At 37.3% G+C, this 22,987-nt stretch overlaps 1 protein-coding gene across 2 annotated transcripts in view; it reads right to left on the minus strand.

Moving 5' to 3' along the window:
• Positions 1-581: 581 nt before the first annotated feature.
• Positions 582-22,987, minus strand: part of LOC149528402 (Heavy metal transport/detoxification superfamily protein) — a 34,837-nt gene continuing 12,431 nt past the window's right edge. Inside the window, exons 2-4 of one of the 2 annotated variants that reach the window (XM_089811955.1) lie at positions 7,972-8,025; positions 7,761-7,820; positions 582-866 (exon numbers count right to left, since the gene is read on the minus strand). In XM_089811955.1, coding sequence (XP_089668081.1) covers positions 786-866; positions 7,761-7,820; positions 7,972-8,025 — 195 coding nt within the window. In that variant the 3' untranslated portion in view covers positions 582-785. Of the gene's footprint in view, positions 871-7,760; positions 7,821-7,971; positions 8,026-22,987 lie in introns of both variants that reach the window. The other variant, XM_089811954.1, reaches the window with a different exon arrangement.

Raw genomic sequence — 22,987 nt, forward strand, 5'->3', positions numbered from 1 at the left:
GAACATAGCACCTCTCCTATAAACTTCAGTGCACCTGGTAATCTTTTTAACATCCTGGTTACATTGGCACGGCACATTATCTGATGACACATTAGCTAAGGGGAAACTGACCTTGTGACCATTTAAAAACATATTAAATTAATTAATTCTTTCGGACTAGAAAAATTGCAGTCCAACCATTAACCTTTGAGCTTTCAATTGAACAAAAATAAAGTTACAAAAATAGTCACTCCCCAGTTTAAATATATATTAAGACTGTACAGTAATTTTTTTATTTTTGAAACTGTAAAGAATTGTAGTCTGACAGTAGAATTTGAGTACTTTCAATTGTAATCAGTCAACCAGTGGTGAACTTTTCCCCTGAACTGGTATTTGCTTTTGAGCATTATTTTATAAATCTTTACTTATAAATTTATTCTGAATTTTTATTTCTGTATATACTTGAAGGCGAGCTTCCATCTACTGTAAGTCAAACTGATGACTGAGACAGTTAGATTTGATTCCTTCAATTAAAGATCCACTTAATGCAATATGTAAACAAGCTTTTGTGAAATTAATTTACAAAAAGAAATGAAAGAATCTTCCCAGTAAAAGCAAGACTGAAATATTATTAACACTTGATGAATTTCCAGTTGTCCTTGAATCAAACAAGTTGCAATATTTAAGCAACCTCTCCTCTTCTTCAAAACAAACAGTCTAATCTTTCCTGCTTAAATCCTTAAATAACATCTCTCTCATAGCCTCCTCTTCTTCCTCCTCCTCGTCTTCAAAACGTAAGCTTAGATTTAGTAACTTGAAGTCCATTCTTTGCAATTGTTCCACCAATCCAGAGGCAACACCAGTAGCTTGAATGGTAGTCTGTTTAACTAACTGACAAAGAAAAAACACAGACGGGCTGTCAAATTAGAGAGTCATTTACTCATTCTTAAACGCAAATTAAGCAAAATTGAGTTATTTCATCGATGAATGTGCATATGCCGCTAATCCTTGGAAAAAAATTATAATGCCTAGGTAGTTGCACACCCAATGGTGATGTCTGTCTGTGTAAGTGGTGAGTATCAAATGTGCTTTTAGAACAAGTCTTGGAATCTCCTTCATAAACAATGCACGCTTCCACAGCCATGCTAATATTCCACACAACCTCTGCTATTATCTATTATTAATATATCAATTTAAATTTCAAAACTTCAAATGTGATTACTGTGCAGTACATGAGGACAACGATCAACACTTTCTGTAGTGCAATTTAGTACTTGCATAACCCTTCAAAGCTTAAGAGCACTTATTAACCTTGAAAATCATTACCGTTTCTTGTAAACTGCAGCAATGTCCATGTCTTAAGTCATTAAATGCAATTCCAAAAAGTGAAAGACATATTCGTGCTCAGAGAAAGTCAGTCTACCCCATAGAAAGAAGTATGTGCTGCAAGTCTTCCAGATCAATATTACAGAAGGTAATGAAGTTCATCGTGCAACGGAGGCAAAGGAGTGTCTTATGTATAGCCTAATGTAGAAATGTAAAGAACACACATCTATAAGAGTTGCAAAATCATATAATAGCCATGATATGTAAAAACTAGTTTTTACTTATGTTGCTTGAAACCAGTGTTTACAAAAAAACTTGAGTAATTATGGTATGAAAAGATAAGTCATACAAATGCACGTATCATGGTGTACCATTAACTTATATGATGCAGTTACAGAGCAATCTAATTACATTAAAGACCACCATACATTATAGACATGCAATTTCTATATCGTAATTTTGCAACCCTCCTTTAAATTTATTGTCAGAGCCTCTTTAATCTGATGAAACTTAGAATGGTATCAAACCTACCCCTTATGCATTTATGAAGCCGCAATGATTGGGTGAGATTTGTTGGAATCACCGCTGCCATTACACCAAAAGCTTGAGCTATCAATGAACGTCACAACAGCCACAGACATGGACCCACAGGAGGCGGTTAAGCACATGTCACAAATCCATTGGTCTATGCTAAACAGTGCCTTCACCTACTGGAGAGAAGACACCAACCTCCCAACAATCCCCCCCTGCATGACCCGTGGGATTTGAACACGTGACCTAGTGCACTGATACCACTTGTTGGAATCACCGCTACCATTACACCAAAAGCTCGAGCTATCAATGAACATCACAATAGCCAGAGACAGAGATCCACGGAAGGAGGTTAGGCACATGTCACAAATCCACCGGTCTATGCTAGATAGTACCTTCACCCATAGTTGGAAAACTCAGACTTGGCAATAACTTGCCAAGCTCCCTAAAAGTTTATTTGGGAAAAACTTGGGCATTTTTTAGAAAAACTCAGAAACCTAAAAAAACTGCTAAAATTTAATTCAAAATACATTTTCTTGCAAGTTTCAATGAGAAGATGCATCTAATGAGTTAATTAAAAAGATCACAAAAGAAACAAGCAGAGTTTAGATATGTATAAATGCATATTGGGTACAAAATTGCATTCTCATGTGGAATGTTGATAGCAAGAAGCATATTAGTAAATACTAAATAGTTTGTGTCAAATTAGAAGTAAATACATCATTACAATCACATCTTCCTCCTCCCAGCTCTACTAGCATATTGTAATTCTCTATTTTACATTATATACACTTTTTGCCTTTTGTTTTTAACTAAAAAAAAAATTAAAAAATAATATTTAAAAAAAAAAGAAAAAGAGTTTTTTCTGAAAAACTCGCCAATTTTTTGCAAAAACTCGGCGATTAACCAGCAATTTTCCTCTAGCTGAGTCACAACTAAATCTGGGAAAAAACTCGCCGGTCCCAAAAACTCGGCGATTAGTAGAAACTCACCAATTTTTTGGCAATTATGCCAACTATCCCTTCACCTAGAGGGGCGGTAGCACCAACCTCCCAACAAGATTAATATAACCAAAGTTGAACCCTTATGCGGTGCAGAAATGACATTAAGTCCACCATTGCGAGATACACATAAAGCTGGATACAAAAATGTATTGGGCTTGGAAACTTAGGTATATACACTTTGAACACATCAGTATTTTAATTTTTCAAGGTAGCCAAAGCAGATCAAACAAGAACATAAAATTGTCAATGATGAACTTGCCATTAGGCATGGTGGTCATAAACAACACAACACTTACTGTCCAGGAGATAAAGGCTGGAAAAAAGACAGAATAATTTGACTAGTTCAAATGAAGCTCCAAATATAACCAAGATCATATTGAAGAAACCAAGTATGTAATTTGTGAATGATTCAAAGTAGGTTATGGATTATCTTACCAGACTCAACAATATCAGAGACCAGTTAGTGGTGAATGAAAAGAGTATAATAAAAGATCTTAAATCAACCACCTAATACTGTATCCAAATTTTCACTTAGAATTTGATAAATTAGGGAAAATTATCTTGCAAGAAGAGTCAAAAAATAAGCTATACATTTATGGCAAGAAACACAAAACATAAAATCACAATAAATCATTAAGAAAAGAGGCAGATACGGCTAGATTACCCAAGATAAGGGCAATCAAATAATCAATAGAGCCTATAACACAAAATGATGCTAATATATGGCTCAACCTTGCAACAGAATCAACTCTTGCTGTTCCAAGACCCCTGGTCATTGCTAGAGGGACTACAACAAGTATCCATGCTATCACTTTCATTAAAGATCTAAAAGACATCAAGAAATTTAAAAAAAAAAACAAAATTAGTGATAATTCTAATGATGAAAGGTAATGCTTCTGATCTCATATTTGGTCGCCATAAATATCATTTTAGCCTAGCATATCAGTTTGCATACCATGTCTTCCATGTTACCCACATAAATAGGACAATTTACTTCAAAAAAACAAATAATGAAATCTAAGGTGAGGTAGTTGCTTGGGAGATGACTGAGTGCAATTGGTCAAGGCTGAAGATCACTTGATGCCAAATGTAGGGTCAAAAATTGTCGATGAGGAAGAAGAGGCAGCACATTAAAATTTAATAGAGATAATCATGCATAAAGTGCTAATATATCAGACCTGCAAAGCAACATTTTAAAGATGTACTTGAAACATCTCATGAAAATGAAAATTATCGCTTGGCAGTTGACAAAAGTGTTAGATTGTTTTCATCTTCCAATTTAAGTGACTGTCATAAACAATGGAATTTAAGCATTTGAGGAAATTTTGTAAGCTAGATTTGGTATAAGTATGGGCATCTCAGCTATCAGAGTCTTCTACTTTGAAAAAGGCTTGGGTTCATCATATGGCTTATATATATGAGATCATCGAGTATAAAGCCTATACTTTTAAGTATAAAAAATAGAAAAATGATTCGTTCTTTTAAAAAGCAAGAGAATAAACAGTTTTCTGGGAAAGGGATGGCAGAGGACAGGGGTATGTATTTCCAAAACAATTATTTTAGCTAGTTTAGGGGATAAATCAGGACAATTTTTAAAATATGGGGAAATTTCACATATCCATATAATAACATTAATAAGACATCTATCATATACATAATAATAAATGTCAAAATCAAAATTTAGTCACTTCAATCATTCATAAGCTCCATGTAATGCTAATAATTCATATATTTGGAATATGTCCAACATATCCCCTCAGAATTCATGACATGGTCTAACAGCCTCCTGTGAGATTCTTAATTGGGATGTAGTGGTTTCCTGAACAGATGCAGCTTTTGGGAGAACTGGCCAGCTTGATCGCAGTTGAGATTGTTGGAACTTGTCCTGCATATCCCTTGCAGTTGCGACATGGTCTAACAACCTCCTATGAGATCCTTAACTAGAATGGTAGCAGTTTCCTGAACAGATGCATCTTTTGAGAGGAACAGCTAGCTCGACTCCTAACAGTTAATAATTACATTATAATGATTGAAGGCTTTAACTTGTGATTTGCTCTGCTGGGCTGAAAAGTTTTTTAAGCTCATCTTCTGTTACTATTCATGAAATTAAAGCATATGTGCTTATTTTATTATTCCAATAGATTCAAGAGTTGTATGTCCTTGTTTACTTATGTCAATAATGTAACTTTTAGCAGCTTTCATGCACATTGAGTCTGTTGTTATGGTTATTGATTCCTTTTGTGAAAAAAAGGTTCCCACTCCTTAAATAACAAAGTTAACATATTGGAGTTGCATTTAAAGCAGATTTTAGAAATTAAGCATTGCAGTCCGATGATCATGTCTATCATTTCTTATGTGAATGCTGCTCCCCATGGTTATAGGGAAAGCCATATAATCAGCCAACTGTTCGGTGGAGCTCCACCCCCAGTGGTCAATACCACATGGTCTTCACTGCATCCCTAAATAGATGGTTAGCTTGTGCATCCAACATGCATAGATATTTAGTTCTGATCGAGCCATGTTCTAATATTGGCATTTGGTCATTATTTATTTATCACAATTTTCAGTTATTAATATTTAATTATCAGGTGAGGCTATTTTCAGAGATGGGCTAAATCATCTTATACAATGATTGTCATAAATGTAAAATACTAAATTAAAATATGCTTTTAGTTTAACCCTATATTTTAAAAATTAACTGTACAACTGCAGGGACAGTCAGTTGTCTGAGAGACATCTGGCTGCCCCCTCTCTATCCCTTTATCTTGGAAACAGCAAGGGAAAAAAATAAAATAAAATTGGAGACAATTAAGGGATATCCTTGATCTGTCCCCAGAATGTCTCATATATCTTTTGTGATCTTATGGTAACTCCTCACTTTCTTTAGGCCATGCCTATGTAATTTCTTTAGAAAATTTAGGTCTACTTAAGAAATAAGAAGATTCATTTGAAAAGTCGTAAAGTTTAAAATCATGATTATAAGACATAGAACTTAGAAGCCAAACAACACCTAGCATGCTAAAGAAATATACTGGAAAAGAATAGAAATCCAAATGTTTCTATTACAAAACTAATATAGAAAACAACTTTAACTCCTCATATGCTGGTGTACTTCACAGAAAAGAAAGAAAAGAGATTTACTGAAAATGGCTATACGCAAATTCAAAGGAGACGGAAAGTTATCATCTAACATCTTGTTTACTGCTATACCTGGTGAATAACAAACATGGAATAATAACACAGATGGCACTGCATACTAGATATAAGAGTAAAATGTATCATTATTTGCTCATGAATTTATCACAGAGAAGAAGACCAGAGATGGTCAGTGAAAGATTACAATTTACCTGATGACATTCTACCCCCTTCCTTGGCTGTAGATGACAGATTTAAAGGACCTAACGGTTGCCGAGAGGAACACAACGAACAACCCACTGATGCAACAACTACCCGAAGCAATAACAAACTTAATACGGACAATTAGTACATTGAAGGATAACCAATATTATCAAACATAATGATAGGCATTTTATGCCAACTACACTCTTAAGCAGACATAGGTAATGCATTAGTGCACCTCAGAAAGTCCTAACATAGCAATCAGCACTAGAAAGTTGTAAGCATCTCAATGTATTGAGTAATGATGGATACAAGCATGTTTGCAGGGAAACAAATGTATGTTGAATTGCCAGAGCAAGAAGGTTATCTTTATCAGGATCAATGAGTTTGACTCAAAAACTACACAATTAAATCCTGATAGCAATATCACAATTTGACTACTTGTGGAAAATATCTCCTACTTATCAAGAAGGTTAGCTTTATCAGGTAAGATGAAGAGTCCCAGGAACTTGGCCTCTTGTGGTTAGATAAAAAAGGCATACTCAATGTCAGAAATTGTTTTTGTGAGGATGATATCAAGAACTAAAGCAACCCATAGCTTAAGTTTTGTAGATGACAGTTTCTCTTGGTTGTATAAAGGAGATATACTTTCCAGAAATTTATTTTCATGAAGAAGACCAATAAGAACAAAAGCAACTTGTCACATCAAATTCTAGAGATGACAAAGGAAGGAGAGTGCAAACGAAAATAGTAATCTGAAGTCAAACATAACTATAAGAGACCTCATAATCAACACAGAGTAAAGCATATGTCGGTGACATGGTTTGGGTCTACTTGGTTAACTATGTGGGGAAGCTTAACCCTTTGTGAAATGGTTTCTTTCAAACCATTTAGTACGTAGTGTTGTTTGAAATCAGTAAAGAAAATGGAGATATTTTAAGTGATCAACATTGACCTGGTATGCTTGTTTGAGCCTTCTATGTAATGTCCCCTTGGTCTAATGATCTGTGGGTGTTTTGCTCAAAATCCCATCATCTGTCAAAATTTAACAAAGTGGAAAACATGACCATTTACAATGAGCTATTTCTATAGCACAAATTTGTGGCCACAAAATTGATAACTTATAGAAAGAACATTTAATCCGGCACCTGATATTCAGGGGTCTTGTAGAGGTTTCAAAAAGTTTTACTAGATATTGCTATAATAGCTCTTCTTTTGTTAGTTGAACAGCTATACCAAAAAAAAAGAAACCGTACAGATTTTCACTATATGATAAAATACTGCTTTTTTCTTTTTTTAGCAATTTAAAGAGAATAGGAGGCATAAAAAAATGTAAGCTATGATTTAATGTTAATAACATTTCCAGATACTGTCACCCATGATCATAGACTGGAGCTTCAAATTTCAGGTTCACATATAAAATGGATGCAAAAACTGCTAAGAAATTTTCTTCAAGAGAATAATTTGATACAAGAAGTTGCTTCATTAAATGCAAGAAATACTAAAAAATCTGCTATCATTGCATCAAACTTCATATAATAAATATAAATAAGAACAAGCAAAAATTTAGTTACACTTTACCTCAATTGTACTGATACTCTCCACAGTATTAATTTTCACATCGCTAACATCTTCTTGTTTCTGCATATAAACCAATTTATTGCATCTTCTCAAAGTAACAGATTCAAAATATAGCTCTCCCAATGAATTCTTAATAAAAACTCAAGCAGGTTATTTGGTTGTTATAGATAAATAGTAATAAATGTCATTATCAATTAAATGTAGCTTTTACCTGTAGTATCTGGGTAATCTTTGCCTCTGATTTATTATTCAAAAAGCCTTCAGCCTGCAAATGAGAAAAAAAGTGAGTCGTTAGTCTAGAAATTTAATCCTGAATACAAGCATGCCAAAAAGAATCGGATCCTGATTTGAAACCTTTCAAAAGTTTCAAGAAAAATAGAATTGAAAATAAGAAAAAAAAGTCATAAAATAAAAAAATTATAAAAGTATTGTATTGCATTATAAATTATCTCCAAAGGTGTTGATCATGGTTAGATTTGTTAATGCCCAAATTCTTGAGTGCTTAAGTTTTTTTTCTAAAGGTAACCAAAACATAGAAGACAGACATAAATGGAAAATATGGAAAATACAAATCACTTAATTCTGAAAACTGGGGACAATAGTTGTAAAGGTGCATTGTAAAATTCCTGGAATCGTTGTGTAAGCAGTACGTTAATGTTATTGTAGCTATGGTCGGAATCCTTCAGGCCACATAGATAACATAAAGGTTGTGATAATATAATTATATTGTATAATTATTATATTATATAATAATATAATAATTATTATTATATTATATAATAATAATTATTATATTATATAATAATATAATTATTATTATTATATTATGTTATATAAATAGTAATTGGAGCCACTAAGAAGAGTGGCATCCCTTGGTGAAGGGGTGCCACAAAGGGTATAAAGGAAGATTAATCTTCCTCTCTTGAAGAATCAAATATGCATCACTGATAATCTGCATTCTTGAGAAGAAGCAGTGCTAGGGGGAGATGAATATATCGTCTATGGTTGGGAGGGCAATAAGAGGCAGTGCCCGTGAATAAACAAGCAAAGTAAAAACAACATGGTATCAGAGCAGATTCCCTACCAGCCTGCTCACCGCCTGTGCGATTTGGCTTCATTGGTCAATGTTGACAATCTCCCTAGGTAGCCTGCTAATGTAGTCAAATAATATAGTGTGATCGACTCTGCATCTAAGCAATAAAGAATTACCAAGTAGGGTATTTAATTCATAGCTAGTGAGTGTTGCAATATCTAAAGTTGCCAAGTGTCAAGGAGGGAGGAAGAGTATTATGATTAAAAATACATTAAAACGTTGTATACATTCCGTCCCTTGTTTTGTGATTACACCATTGTTACTGGTATCAGAGAATCATCAGTTTCATTAATTGAGTTAGCACTGAGTCTGGTGTCAATTCTTCAACATCAACATTTGCTTAAGGGCATAAGATCTCCCACCAAGCTCATCACTGAATCCACTAGCATGTGACATAAGTTGATATAGATAGCATTGTGTGTGCTATTTCTGGGCATAGTCTATTGAAATGAGCTATTGTCATCCATGCAATCTCTATGTCTAGTGGTTGAAATATACAAGATCAAAAGCATATATCAATTGGCATACTAGTTTAATTTGCAAAACCTGCAGATACATCACCATAAATAAAATATAATCACCCTAATTAGAGATCAGGCAATTCATAAGCAATCTTAGTTGAAATATTAGTTATATAGTCAACATGCAAACTTAGAATATCAACGAACAAAGTGACTAAGAAGGAAACACCTCCAGCATGCAGAGGACAAAGATGATAACAATGTTAATCTAGATGAGCATTTATATCAGCATCGTGTACTGCAAGCAGTTATCGAACATGTGGGAATCAAATATCAATGATTGACATGCAATTGTAGAGTAAGAAAAGAAAAATAGGGAGAAATAGACACATAATTGGAAGGACTCAAAACCTTATAATTGTTAATTCCGTAACTTTAAATCATACTGATCTGATTACAGATCGTACTAATCTGTTCTTGCATTAAATCCCTTCTTAAGTCATTTTATAATTGTCTTATCTTCTTAATAGGTATCGGCACCTATCTTGGACAACTGGTTTATGAACTAACTAATCTCCTTGGTTAGTTTAGGTACTAAACTAAATCTTGCTTGGAAAGTCGCCGATTTTGAGAGATCAGTCAAAGCCGACTTTGGAAGGAACATGTCCTTTGTAAGGACATGCCCCTTGGTTCTGTATTTAATAATGTGTGTTTGTAGTTAAAGGACACACAAGAAGAACATTCAGTCTGCTCCTTTAAGCAAGACTGCCCTATACGAATAATTGCAGAAATAGAATATTTCAGAATATAAAATTTTATTGACATCTCTTTATACAAGTCTGTAGAAGGAAGATCATCTTCAGCAAGCATATAGAAGTTACTATCAAAGTCTGATCACATAAATTTGCAGAAATTTTACAATAATAGTCTACGAACAGAAAAAAATATGGCAGTAAGTAAAGGAAACTATCAAGTCTCCAAACAATAATGACCTCTATAGCCAGATTGGTGATTGTATCACTGTCATCATGATTGGATACCAAATTCACTATTGGTCTCAACATAGGATACTTTTGTTGACATGGTTGCCAATAGGAAGAGACACTACATCCCATTCGGCGAATCTGGGAAAGTCCTATGGTCAACTTAGAAGATTTGAAGGAATAATGTATAATTAAGGTTTGCGCTTCATCTGATACAAGCCGTGTCTATACAGAAAACAATAAAGGGACCATTGGGATATTAACTAGAATCTATGGAGAATCCTACTCAACTTCTCAGCAAGCTACATGAACATAGACCATTATATATACTCAAGACAGTTGTGAAGTCCTCAACATTCCTTGAACAGGAGACTAAAGATGAGGGAGGACTGTAGAAGACCAGGGTGCTCATATCTCATTTGTACTCTGCTTGATCATTGGGATAGCTGATCTGAAGTTTGTGCACAGTGATCTTCATATTAGGTTGCAAACATCTACCATAATCTTTGAGAATAATACATGGACCAAACTAAAACTTGGAAGAAGATTAATACTCAGAAAGAAAAAGATTACATCAGGAAGGATGTCAATGATGATTTTCTCCAGAATAGTGAGATAATCATTTGCTCTTGAGTACAATTTTTTATATTTTGTAGTCAGACTCTTATCTATATTCCTGTATGTACTATAAGAATCATATGCCTTGTTATGCTCTTGTTCTTTTCCTTGATCACCAGGGATATTCTTGCAGAAAAGGAAGAATGGTGCATTAGGAATGTTAGGGCGTTTATGCAGGTGATGGTAGGATCAGGGATTACAAAGCAAAATCAAAACAGGAGGACTCTCCCAATGAGAGGGAGTGGACTGTGAGGGAGTTTTGTTCTAATCTCAGATAGTCATATTTTTGTCTGGTCTAGGGCTCAATATTATGAAAGTAGGTCCAAGGTGGTCTTGGATCTAGCACTTTCAGCTGTATGTGGATCATGCCAGATGATGAGAGTCTGTGGGAGCAAGGTATCTTCCATGATGGGGACTGTTGGTTCCCAAAATGGTTTTATGCTGTACAAGCTACCAGCACACTTCACAATGAATTCTAAGGAGAAAGCCAACTACAATTATCAAATCTCTTTGAAATGCTGGACCAATTAATAGGGATAAAATATCCCCCTATACTTCCAGCTCTATCGGCTATTCTGAACTCAATGGAGTTCGATATTCCACTCCAAGCTATCAAACTTGATTCCATTCTCAAGGTATAACATATTTCCTGAAGCATATCCATCCCATTATCTTGTCAGGATGATAGATAACAACAGCCTGTATAAAACTCCTCCATGAATTTTAAATGGAAGCCTACCCACTGGAAGAGATATCAGCTTGATGTCATTCACTTATAAAATCTCAAAGGGACAACCTAATGAGTACTCCAGGAGTCTCCAGATATAAGGATACAATATTCTGCAGAAAAAACATTACTGGATTTCTCAGAGGAGATGCTCTGTGCTTTAATCTTGGGAGACACTTCTTCCATATGGACAATGTAAAGTGCAGAGAGATTGAACATTCATGGTTATCAAGATATGTTTTCTCCTACTTCTTTTCCTATTTATCTAAAAAGAAACTTTTGGAATGTTGCAATCGACTACTTTACAAATCTTATCTCAATACTGAAGTATTCTGTTCCTGAGTATATTAGTTAATATCAGAAATATAGAGAATATTTATATTCCAAACTTCTCCTGTTTTGTATAACTGTGCTTCAACTATAGGCAAACTTGAGTAATGATAGATTGTATGGTGAGTAATTGCACTTTAGCAACTGTAGAAGTGGGAATATATTCCAACTACAGCCTTTTAATTAAAAGCATACAATCATATTACAATTGCTCAATGCTTGATAAAGAAGGTTTAATCCCTTGGTACCCTTGCCTGCAGAGAAGTAGCATGAAGTCTAATCTGTCAGATATACATCATAGTTCTAACTTCATAAATTTTGCATGCTTTTCCATCAGCACGGAGTTTTCTCAGCCTGCCTTTTAACATTAGTTATTCTGACAGCATAAATACAGACTGATAAATACTGAGCAGAACTTCTTACCTACCCACAGATACAAAATAAGTTCCTCAAAGAACACTTTCCATTCAGAAATGTGAAACGAAGCTTCTATATCATCTTGAAAAGGGAGAAGACATTAGCTGAAAGGTGGTCATATGAGAAGGTTTTACCTATTTTTCTTAATATTTATTAGTTATATCAGTTGTACAAGTTAAAAGCCCGATGATATAGAAGTTGATAATCTTTCTTATTTAGTTAACTCCAAATGCTGTGTGATTCATCAATACAGTTATAACTGCTATGAGGCAAACATTCAAGTCTAGCTTTGGAGATGACAGGTCAAAGAAGAAAAAGGAATTGCATGTATCAATAGCTAAAGAATCCTTAAGTCGTAAGAAAAAAAAAAGTTGAGCTTTTCATAATAGCAGATTTTAGGCGTATTCGTTTCCATGGAAGGTGGTTTAGTTCGTTTTGTGATGCAGAGTGGCCAACTAAGAAGCTTCAAATGGGCTTCCCAATCTGGAAATCAACCAACTGGCTGTCAACTCTTCAACCTTCTTACAAGGTTTCAGCGCACTTCAATCGTTCAATGGATCAAAGAAACACAATCTCCAACTTCACCAAAAATCCAAGGACAAAGAACCAATCTTGCCCACTTTAAGGGTTTTGAACCAATCTCCAACAACTAGGTCAATCCTAGGAAAACACCCTAGAAGCTTGTTCCAAGGGTTCTAAGATGTTAAATGATCTTAGGAAACCTATTTACCATAGACTACACCACAGGTTTGAATCATATGCTTGCACAAAGCCTCAAACCCCAATTTGGCCTAATAGCCCTAAGAGCCCCTTTAGCCCCCCTGAAATGGCTTTTTAGATCTAACTTCACAAAATTTCAAACAAGACCAAAAACAAATTAGGTTTTTGAATACCCTTTCAAGTTGCTTCAAACCCCAAATCACCAAGTTCTAGCCCCACTCCAGCATTCCCTTTCCTTCACAAAACAACACAGATCTAAGTGATCAAGTTAGGCTTGGTTTACAAAGGAACCAATAGGAAATGGGGTCATGGAAATGAAATCAATACTCGAGAATGATCGACAACACTAAAATAACTTATTTTCAAATGCTCAGCCCTTCACCAAGTCCCAAACTCCTGCCATTCACAAATCAGCACACTACAAGAGGTCAAATCCTTCATGGCACTTGACCTAGGGTTCGGTTGGAAAAATAACAAAACACGTCCTCCAGTTTTGGAACCCTAGAATCTTCAAGAGGACCCTACTAACTACCATTTCCCAAGTGGCCATGAAATTTCAACCAAGGAAATTGCAGTTAGAGGCCAATCTTTGTTGAATACACCAAAATGCTGTCCTAAAAACCTAGTTTCACTAAAAATGCAATAACTTGAACAAGAAAACACTTAGAACGATGAGACCAAAAGCAAATGAAAGCTGATTCAAAGCTCTATCTCAAACATCCATCAAATCAGTCCGTACAATTCATTTAGTGTGCAAACAACAGTAAAAACAACTCCAAAACTGAATTTTCTTCTTTGCAACTTCTTCCAATCCATACATTAATGCCCTCCAAACCTCACAAATGAGATATATATATCTCCTATGTCTATTTCAACAGTTACAACCAATATTTTAATAATTATAACCCTTTTCCCACTAATTTGCAATTTTGAGCAACTTTTACAACTTTCAACAATGCAACTTTGCACAAAAAGTGCAATTTTTACATTATTCATTTGATTCCACTTCTCAGACTTGGAAAAGATTCCAACATACCTAAAACCAACTAAAACTGTTGAAGTTGATGAAAGATCAACCCCACACCTCCCAAGAATCACCTGCATGCAAACACCTGTCACAAAAAGAGAGACAAAAACGATATGGAGGTTCGAATTCTCAAATCCACAGATGAGACATTCTTGACGAGCAAAAAGAGAAATTGCTATTACCAAAAGTGAATAAATAAATTACAAAGAGATCAATCCTTATAGAAGGAGATCAAAACCCTAACAGGGTAAAACCTAGGTTGCATGATAATAATTAATAAAAGAATTAATTATTATATGCCTAAAGTTTAGCTCAAGTAAACAAGAGATAATAAGTGACTTAATAATTAAATCAAAATGATTTAATTAATAAGGCAATATCTTATTACTCTAACACCCCCCCTTAAAATAAATTTGGAGTAGCTAAAAACCTAGAAACTACTACTGAAAGAAAATTGGGTCCTAGCAAGAAGGCCTGATGAGGCATCCAAGCACAACCAAATTTCTGTAAAAGGAGAAATAGGGAAAATCACATGGGAAAAACCCTACTCCAAAAAGAGATGGAAAGAATGTTGAAAGAACTAGTGAAGGAATAAAGAAGCCTCCAAACTAGGGAATGCCCCAGAAGATAGGAAAAAAAGATGATTATGAAGAACACCATTGAAGTATGATGCTACAAACACTGCCAAACTGTTGATCTGAAGAACCTCCACTATATAGAACATGACCAGGTAGAGAACACTAAGTTTGAAGAGTTGATCAATCGAAGATGGAAGATATCTTTATGACCTCCAAAAAAAGGAATGAAATAATGTCTATATGGTAAATGATCCATCTCACCAAAATGCATAAGTATCTAGCCACTACAATCGTCTTGTACCTAGGATCAAATACTAAATGCATAGCTCACTCCACGAACCAAGAAAGCAATAGAATCAACATAACCCCCCTATAATTTTGAGAAGACATGAACATTGAAACTGAATGCAATATCTCCTACAGAAAGAAGAACTAGGAACATTGAGAGTGCAAAAGAAGTACAAACACCTATAATGGTACGTGTCATCGACACATCATGAGGCTAATGTTGTGGAAGGAACATTCACTTGACAAAGGAAGATGGCAAATATGGCCAATATGAAACCCCCCAAGGCACTTTATAATGTAGTGCGAGCACAACAAAACACAAAGATGTCGAAGATCTCTAAATGCAATAGAGTGACACATTATCTCAGTGCATTTGCAAAAAACTATAAAAGGATGTCAACAAAGATCAAAAGAGACATAATGCTGATACAATAGATAGTATAACCCATGAAAAATTATCTGAATCAACAAAATTGATCTACGGACCTGAAACAACCAAGATATCCATCAAAATGCAGAAAAACAAAAAAATGAATGGGATGTGCCTGGAGTAGAATGTGGAAAATAGAATGTCTCAAAATATGTCTCTCAGAGTGCAAAACATAACTTCTAATTTTGACAGCCAAAACAAGCCACCAAACAACATCAAAAATCCAAATAAACTGCACCATCATGACAGGCTCAGAATTAGCTTTCCGATGCTTCTTTTGGATCAAAAAATGGAGTTTGGATGAGCAAGTTATGGCCAAAAAACCACATATAGGTCAAAAAAGCACTGGAAAAGCCAAAAAAAAAAATTTACCACCTCGAGATTCGTGCCAAAATGTCTAAAAAATGTGTCCACTAGTATTAGAAATTGTCTCGTGAAGTATATCTATTCAATACCAAAACTGTCTCAATTTGTGTGCCCCAAAATCTTGATTTTTCATGAAAAAACTCAATTTTTGGCATTGAGAAACATGCCAAAAATCTTGATTTTTGAAAAAATTCTCGAAATCACAAAATCATTGCCTCAGGAAATGTCAAAAGTCTTGATTTTCGAAAAAAATCTCAATTTGCGTGCTGGAAAATCTGAAAATCGCCGCCTCAAGGAATGTGTCAAAAATGAGAAAATTGTTGCCTCAGAAAACGTGTCCAATCTTGGAGCAAAATTTTTAGCCTCAAATTCCAACTCTGTCCAAATTGGACAAATTTTGTATGAAAATAGGGGTTTTGGGTGCTTTGAGCTCAACGGTGATGTCCATTTGGGCTCAAAGTGCACCGAAAAATGGTGACCCCCAAATTCCATACAAAAGAACTCTAAAAAATGAAACCCTCTAAAACAAAAAACATAGATCTAAAAGCGAAGACAAACTTCTCATAAATAGAATAGGGGCATGAAGATCTAGAGCTTTGATACCATGTTAAAGTTGATGAAAGATCAACCCCACAACTCACAAGAATCACCTGCATGCAAACACCTGTCACAAAAAGAGAGAAGAAAAAGCTATGGAGGCTGGAATTCCCAGATCTACAGATGAGAAATTCTTGATAAGCAAAAAGAGAAATTGCTATTATCAAAAGTGAATGAATAAATTACAAAGAGATCAATCCTTATAAAAGGAGATCAAAACCCTAACAGGGTAAAATCTAGGTTGCATGATACTAATTAATAAAAGAATTAATTATTATATGCCTAAAGTTTAGCTTATGTAAACTAGAGATAATAAGTGACTTAATAATTAATAAGGCAATATCTTATTACTCTAACAAAAACCACCTAATCCTAGGCTTTCTTGACCAAAAACATTAAAAAACCCAAATTTGCCCAATGAGCAACTTTTGTTTATAAATTGCATAAAGTGCCTTAAGTATACAAAATAGTGTCTTGCTTTAACAACCATGGACTTTTCATCCAAGGTTTGTTTATTCTAGCCTAAGTAGGTGAAAGCAAACATAAAAACCAAAATATAAACCAAGTGCCAAGGTGCTCTGCACCATACTCCCTAGGCAAAAAGAAACTAAAGTCTCTTGAGTTGGAATGTCTTCAGGTCTGCTCCCATGCTTGATGATGTCTTTCTTTGAAAGCCAACTTGCATCCTCTATTGGTTTATTTTCCCACTTGACCAAGTATTCATAATATCTTTCCTCCTTGTCTTTTGTGTTTGCCTTTTGCCCAAAATGGCTTCAATGGTAGGTTTAGGCACTTGTCGTAGTTCTTGTAGTAAATTTGATTCTTCTTGCTGCTACACTACCTTAACTTCCTCATTATCCTTTGGACCCTTGAATGCATAGATATATGCCACATTAAAGATAAGAGAGATCCCTAAATCAATAGGCAAGTCAATGTGATAGGCATTGTTTCCATATTTCTTCAGAATTTTGAATGGTCCTCTCTTCTTCATCATTAACTTAGTATACTTCTCCCTTGGCATTCTATCCTTCCTTAGGTGGATCGTTACTAGATCCCCTACCTGAAAATGTAAGTCCCTTCTCTTCTCATCAGCATGTGCCTTGTACTTGCTTGCTGAAAGATCCAACTTATCCTTAACTTGTTGATGGATGTCCTTCATAACCTTTGCAAAATCTTCAGCTTGTGCACTTCTCTTGTGACTATCTCCCAAGTCTCTAAACTCCAAGACTCCTCTTGGACAGCCTCCATATACAATCTTGAATGGAGTCAAACCTGTACTTCTGTTCACTAAATCATTATATGAGAGTTCAGCCTGTTTACCGCATAGGTTAATTAAGAATTGCACACAGATAATGAACACGAACATGAACAGCAAAACTCTTCTTATTATTCGCATATGTCGAACAGTACATTATGCTCCCATGATATCATCTGATGATAAGATGAATACAATGCTTCCCGAAGGGGTTATAAATACTTTCCGAAGAACTTTCCCGAAGGAGTCCGTCGGCCACATACATGTCGTTACATAAAAACCTTTCCGAAGGGATCCGTCGGCTGATACACAATTTCCTTTCCGAAGGGACCCGTCGGCTGATACACAATTTCCTTTCTGAAGGGACCCGTCGGCTAATACACAATTTCCTTCCCGAAGGGACCCGTCGGCTGATACACAATTTCTTCCGACGACATCATCCCCCCCAAAAAGAAAAGTCGTCCCCTGACGACAACAAAACAAAACTCAAACAACAAATACAACAATATTGATTTGCCACATCACTTTCACATTCATCCTGTTGCATCTATAGCCTTTGCTAACACAATACTGACTCCTCAAGCTGACGCATCCACCAAGACAGCCTCCCGGCCAACACCTACTCTCAGTGCCTCTGGTAGACAGACACTCCATGCCTGCAGCAGCTCCAAGTCTTCTCGACTGGTCAGACTCCCACGACTGATATCCGCAACGACTAGGGGTCCAGGGGGCAACGCCCCCGGCGGGGTCGAGGAGCAGCGCCTCGGGTGCTCACAGTACAGGGCGAGGTCGAGGGGCAGCACCCCTCGTCGCCAAGACCAAACGAGCACTCTGAAACCCACACAAAACTGCACGAAACACACCATTTCTATCATTTTCTGCCAATTCTACACTCTTTTTGGCAATCGTTGGTTCTTCCTCTACCCTGTGGCATCATCTGATACTCATTCTGAGCATTCTTGATTTGTCGACGTTTTTTTTTTTTTAATAGAAAACCTCCTGTCACCCTTCTGTGCTACCAAATAGCAAGTAGAAGCCATACGCAAAAACCTCACTCTTCAAAATTTGTAATCTTGCAATCCAAATCCGTACACATGATATGCTTGAAAAATTCATACAATTACCTCGCATTCTAAATTGTAATTTCCGTACGCTATCCTTACTTCCAAATTCCGTACGCTACCCTTCTCTATTAAAATCCGTACGGTGGTCCCAATGTTACAATATGCAGCTCTTTAAAAATCGTACTACACTAAAACCGTACACTTGCCTTCAGTTATGAAAACCGTACCTTGTCTACAAAACTGTACTACACATTAAATTATCTGAAAAATCGTACATCATCCTCCAGATGTGAAAAACCGTACGGCAGTCTCTCCTTCAAGTATGAAGCCGTACGGTACTTTTCCTGAAAACTGTACAACACTCCTTTCCCTGAAAACCGTACGGTGCATAAGGAAGCCGTACGATATTCTTCCATCCACTAAGAAATCCGTACGGTGCTTATGGAAGCCGTACGGTACTCCTTCCTTCACTCTGAAATCCATACGACACTTTTAAAAATCGTACAACACTTTAAAAATCGTACACCGCATTAAAAAACCGTACATCAAATATGAAAACTGTATGGTACTTTTCCCTTCAGATATGACACCGTACGGTACTTTTCCCTGAAAATCGTACGGTGCTTTTTTCTCTCTCTCTTCTTTTTTTCTTCTTTTTTTTTTTTTTAAATTAATTAATTTTTTTTTTAATAGCAAAGTCAGTTTTCCCTTCGATCGTCGGCATCATCGGTCTGCAACGACGAAGGGGTCGCCCGAAGGTCATTTCCTGACGCAGAAGTCTTCCGGCCGTGGTATACCTTCAGCTTCGAGCCATTCACCGCCTGAAGCGCTTCCTGTCCATCCAAAGTCCATAATTTTATTGCTCCATTGTCCCCTACTTCCCGGATCTGATACGGCCCAACCCACTTAACTTTGAACTTGCCTGGTTTGATCTCATTCCGATCGTCGTACTTCAACACCCACTGTCCGAGTTGAAACCTGCTACGCCTGTTCTGTGTCATCTCCATATCGCCCAATTTATTCTCGAAGCTCGCTACCATGGACTCCGTTAGCTGCCCCTTCTGTCCGTCAATAACACATTCATTCTGTAATGCTACAATTTTTATTGAACCCTTCCTCTTTGTTGCCTGTGCAGACCGTATCATGTGTCTTCCTTGCCGCCGGTACCTTTCTGCTATATCTGTGGTTTGACGTAATACTTTCTTCCTGCGCAGTCGTACAGTAGAAACTTTCCTTCTTTTGGGTTTGTACTGTATGTTTTGTCCTTCAACTTCAGTCATATCCGCGTTTTCTTCTTCGGCTTCTCTGTGTTGCTTCGAACATTCATTTCTTCCTTCGGCTTCTTCGTGTTCCTTCAGACATTCATTTCCTCCGTCGGCTTCTCTGTGTTTCTTCGGATAGTCATTTCCTCCTTCGACTTCTCTATGTTCCTTCCGACATTCATTTCCTTCTTCTTTCTTACCTTCGTCGATTCTTAGCATATTACAACTTGGAAAGAGCTCGTAATCCTCTATCTGCCAGTGGTAAAGACCATTTACTGAATCCAGATCGTCATCTCCTTCCAATCGTAGGACTCCCTCCTGATCGGGTTCCATAATCTGCCTCCTCTCATCATCTTCTCCTTCAGAATCCAATGATAGAGCTTCTTCTCCAACCATCTGAGTGTGCAGATCGATGACATACTTCCGGCCTTTGCTTTGTAGTGATAAAGTATTTTTCTTCCAATCGTGCTTTGCTATTGCTTGTATCAGCCACCCCCGGCCCAAAATGGCATCATATCCTCTCCGCTTCAGTGGGATCACAACAAAGTCCAACAGGAACGGTTGTGTTCCAATTGTCACTGGTTGCGCTGTGAGTACTCCCAATGGCTTGATTCCATGTTGATCGGCTGTTAACAATTGGAAGGTAGGTGGCCACAATGTTGGCTGTCCCAACTTTTTCCAGGTGTCTTCAAGCAACACATTGACACCAGACCCTCCGTCCACAATCGTTTCCGTCAATACAGTCCCGAGAATTCCCATTTCAACAACCGCCGAATAGCGTCCGGATGAAAGAGCTAACAGCATCGGATCTTCTGCACTTGCGCCACTTTCCTTCTCCTTTTTGTCCGCTGCACTTGCTCCACTTTCCTGCTTCCTTCCATGTTCTCCTAGTAGTTGGGCAACAGGAACGATGTTTGTGAGTGCCGATCGGAGCTGAGGCATAGTGAGCAACAGATCACTTATCCTGACGGGTATCTCGGCCTGCAATATTTGCCGTACAATGTTCTATTCTGCGCAGTTCCATACAGAGGTACTCGGCGTGTCCTTCAGGTGTGCCGTTTCTGCCTGTGTTGCTTTCTGGATCTCTGCCTGTGCTTCCTCTAGTCTCTTCTTTTCTTCCGCTGGGTCGGGGTACACTTTCGCTTGCTTCTGAGTGATTGCCAGAACTTCTTCCTCATCCATCCCAACAATAATCAAGTTTACTCTGGACTTCGAGCACCTAGCATCTTCATGATCACCAGGTCCACACCATCTGCATAACAACTCCGGTGTGTTCGCCGTGGTACAGTCTCGAGCAAAGTGACCCCACAGATTGCATGCACGGCATTGAACAATCGGTCGACCATTCGCATCATACTGAATTCAACTCCTTCCGCCTGTATTGTTGTTGCTGCTATTGTTGTTGTTTTGACCGTGTCGGTTGTTTCTATATCCACTCGATGTGGCACCTTCCATATTGGTGTTCCCGTTCCCTCCTGACGGGGATGCCTCCTGTGTTAGGAACACTTGCTACGGTGTTCTTGTTTTCAAATTGAAAAGACATTCCTTTACCGAGTGTCCCAGAATCTGGCAAATCTCACAAAATTGATCTTTCGGGCAGGATCCCTTCATATGGCCTTCTTTCTTGCACTTTGTGCACCATAGGTCATTGCCCTCAATCTCCTTGTTCATGTTTTTGAACTCCCTCATCATCTGAAGCATGTCCTTCTGGAGAGCACGGACTTTCTTGCTGCTGCCTTCTCATCGCTGCTATCTTCTCCTGAAGGCTCGTCGTCATCTGAATCCGATGAGCTGGTCTTCTTCTTCTTCTTTGTCTTTTGGTCACTTTCGAGGTTCATTGCCCGATTGCACGCTTCAATGTATGTCGATGGTGGCACGATCTTCATCTTTTTCCGCAACTTCGGGTGAAGGCCTTCAATGAACCATCTTTTCTGGAGCCCAGCTGCCGGTTTATTCTCCATTTTACTGATTAAGTTCTTCAACCTCCTGGCGAAGACCCATACTATTTCATTCTTCTTTTGTTTGGTATTGAATATCTCCGCTACAATTTCATTATCGTCGCGCAAAAGTTGAAATTCTGCAATGAACTCCTTAATGTTATCCCAACTGTTTAACTTTTGTGGATCAGTATCAGTAAACCAATCAATCGCAACACCCCGTAGGGTAGCAGAAAATTGTCGGATCCATTCATTTGTATCTGTTATGCCATTTGCCCTCCAGATGGTGTCACATGTTTTACAATGTCGAATGGGATCAGCTGCTTCGTCACCATCAAATTTAGGCAACTTTTCTTTCGGACCTGCCATTATCACTGTATGTTGAGGGTTTTGTTGTGTACCTGTGCTGCTTTGCACTCCCGCGCTGTTTCGAGCTCCCGCGCTATTTTGAACACCCGTGTTGTTCTGCACAGTCGCGCTGTTTTCTACACCCGCGCTGTTTCCAGCTTCCGCGCTGTTTTCAACACCTGCGCTGTTTTCGACTTCTGCGCTGTTTGGTGAAGAAGAGGGTTCGCCAACCGAAGCTGTTCGTTCCGGAAGTATATCTCGGACGAAGAGGTCACTCCACGCCCGTGCTCCTTCGGCACTTCGAGCCGTGCGAGTCGATCTCCTTCCGTCAGGATTCTCTTCTCGTGGTGTATGCAGGTTCAAAAACTCCTCCCTCGCTTCTTCCACCAAATCAAGCCGTTGTTGAGTCTCTCTCAACATCCTTTCGCACTCCTGTTTCCGTCAGCAATCTTTTGGAATCTCCTTCGGCACTCTGTCTGCTGAGCCAGATTTAAATTTTCCTGTGCAACACGTATGTCATCTTTTTCCTTCAGCTTACTCTTATCTTTGTTCAACTGATTCGGCATTTAATTCATATCCGCCTGCCTGCGTACCAGGTCCATCGGGCAACGGCGCCAAATGTTTACCGCATAGGTTAATTAAGAATTGCACACAGATAATGAACACGAACACGAACAGCATAACTCTTCTTATTATTTGCATATGTCGAACAGTACATTATGCTTC

The sequence above is a fragment of the Cupressus sempervirens genome, chromosome 11, assembly GCF_028749045.1.
Source record: "Cupressus sempervirens isolate cs-2001-9-10 chromosome 11, ASM2874904v1, whole genome shotgun sequence".
Lineage (NCBI taxonomy): Eukaryota > Viridiplantae > Streptophyta > Pinopsida > Cupressales > Cupressaceae > Cupressus > Cupressus sempervirens.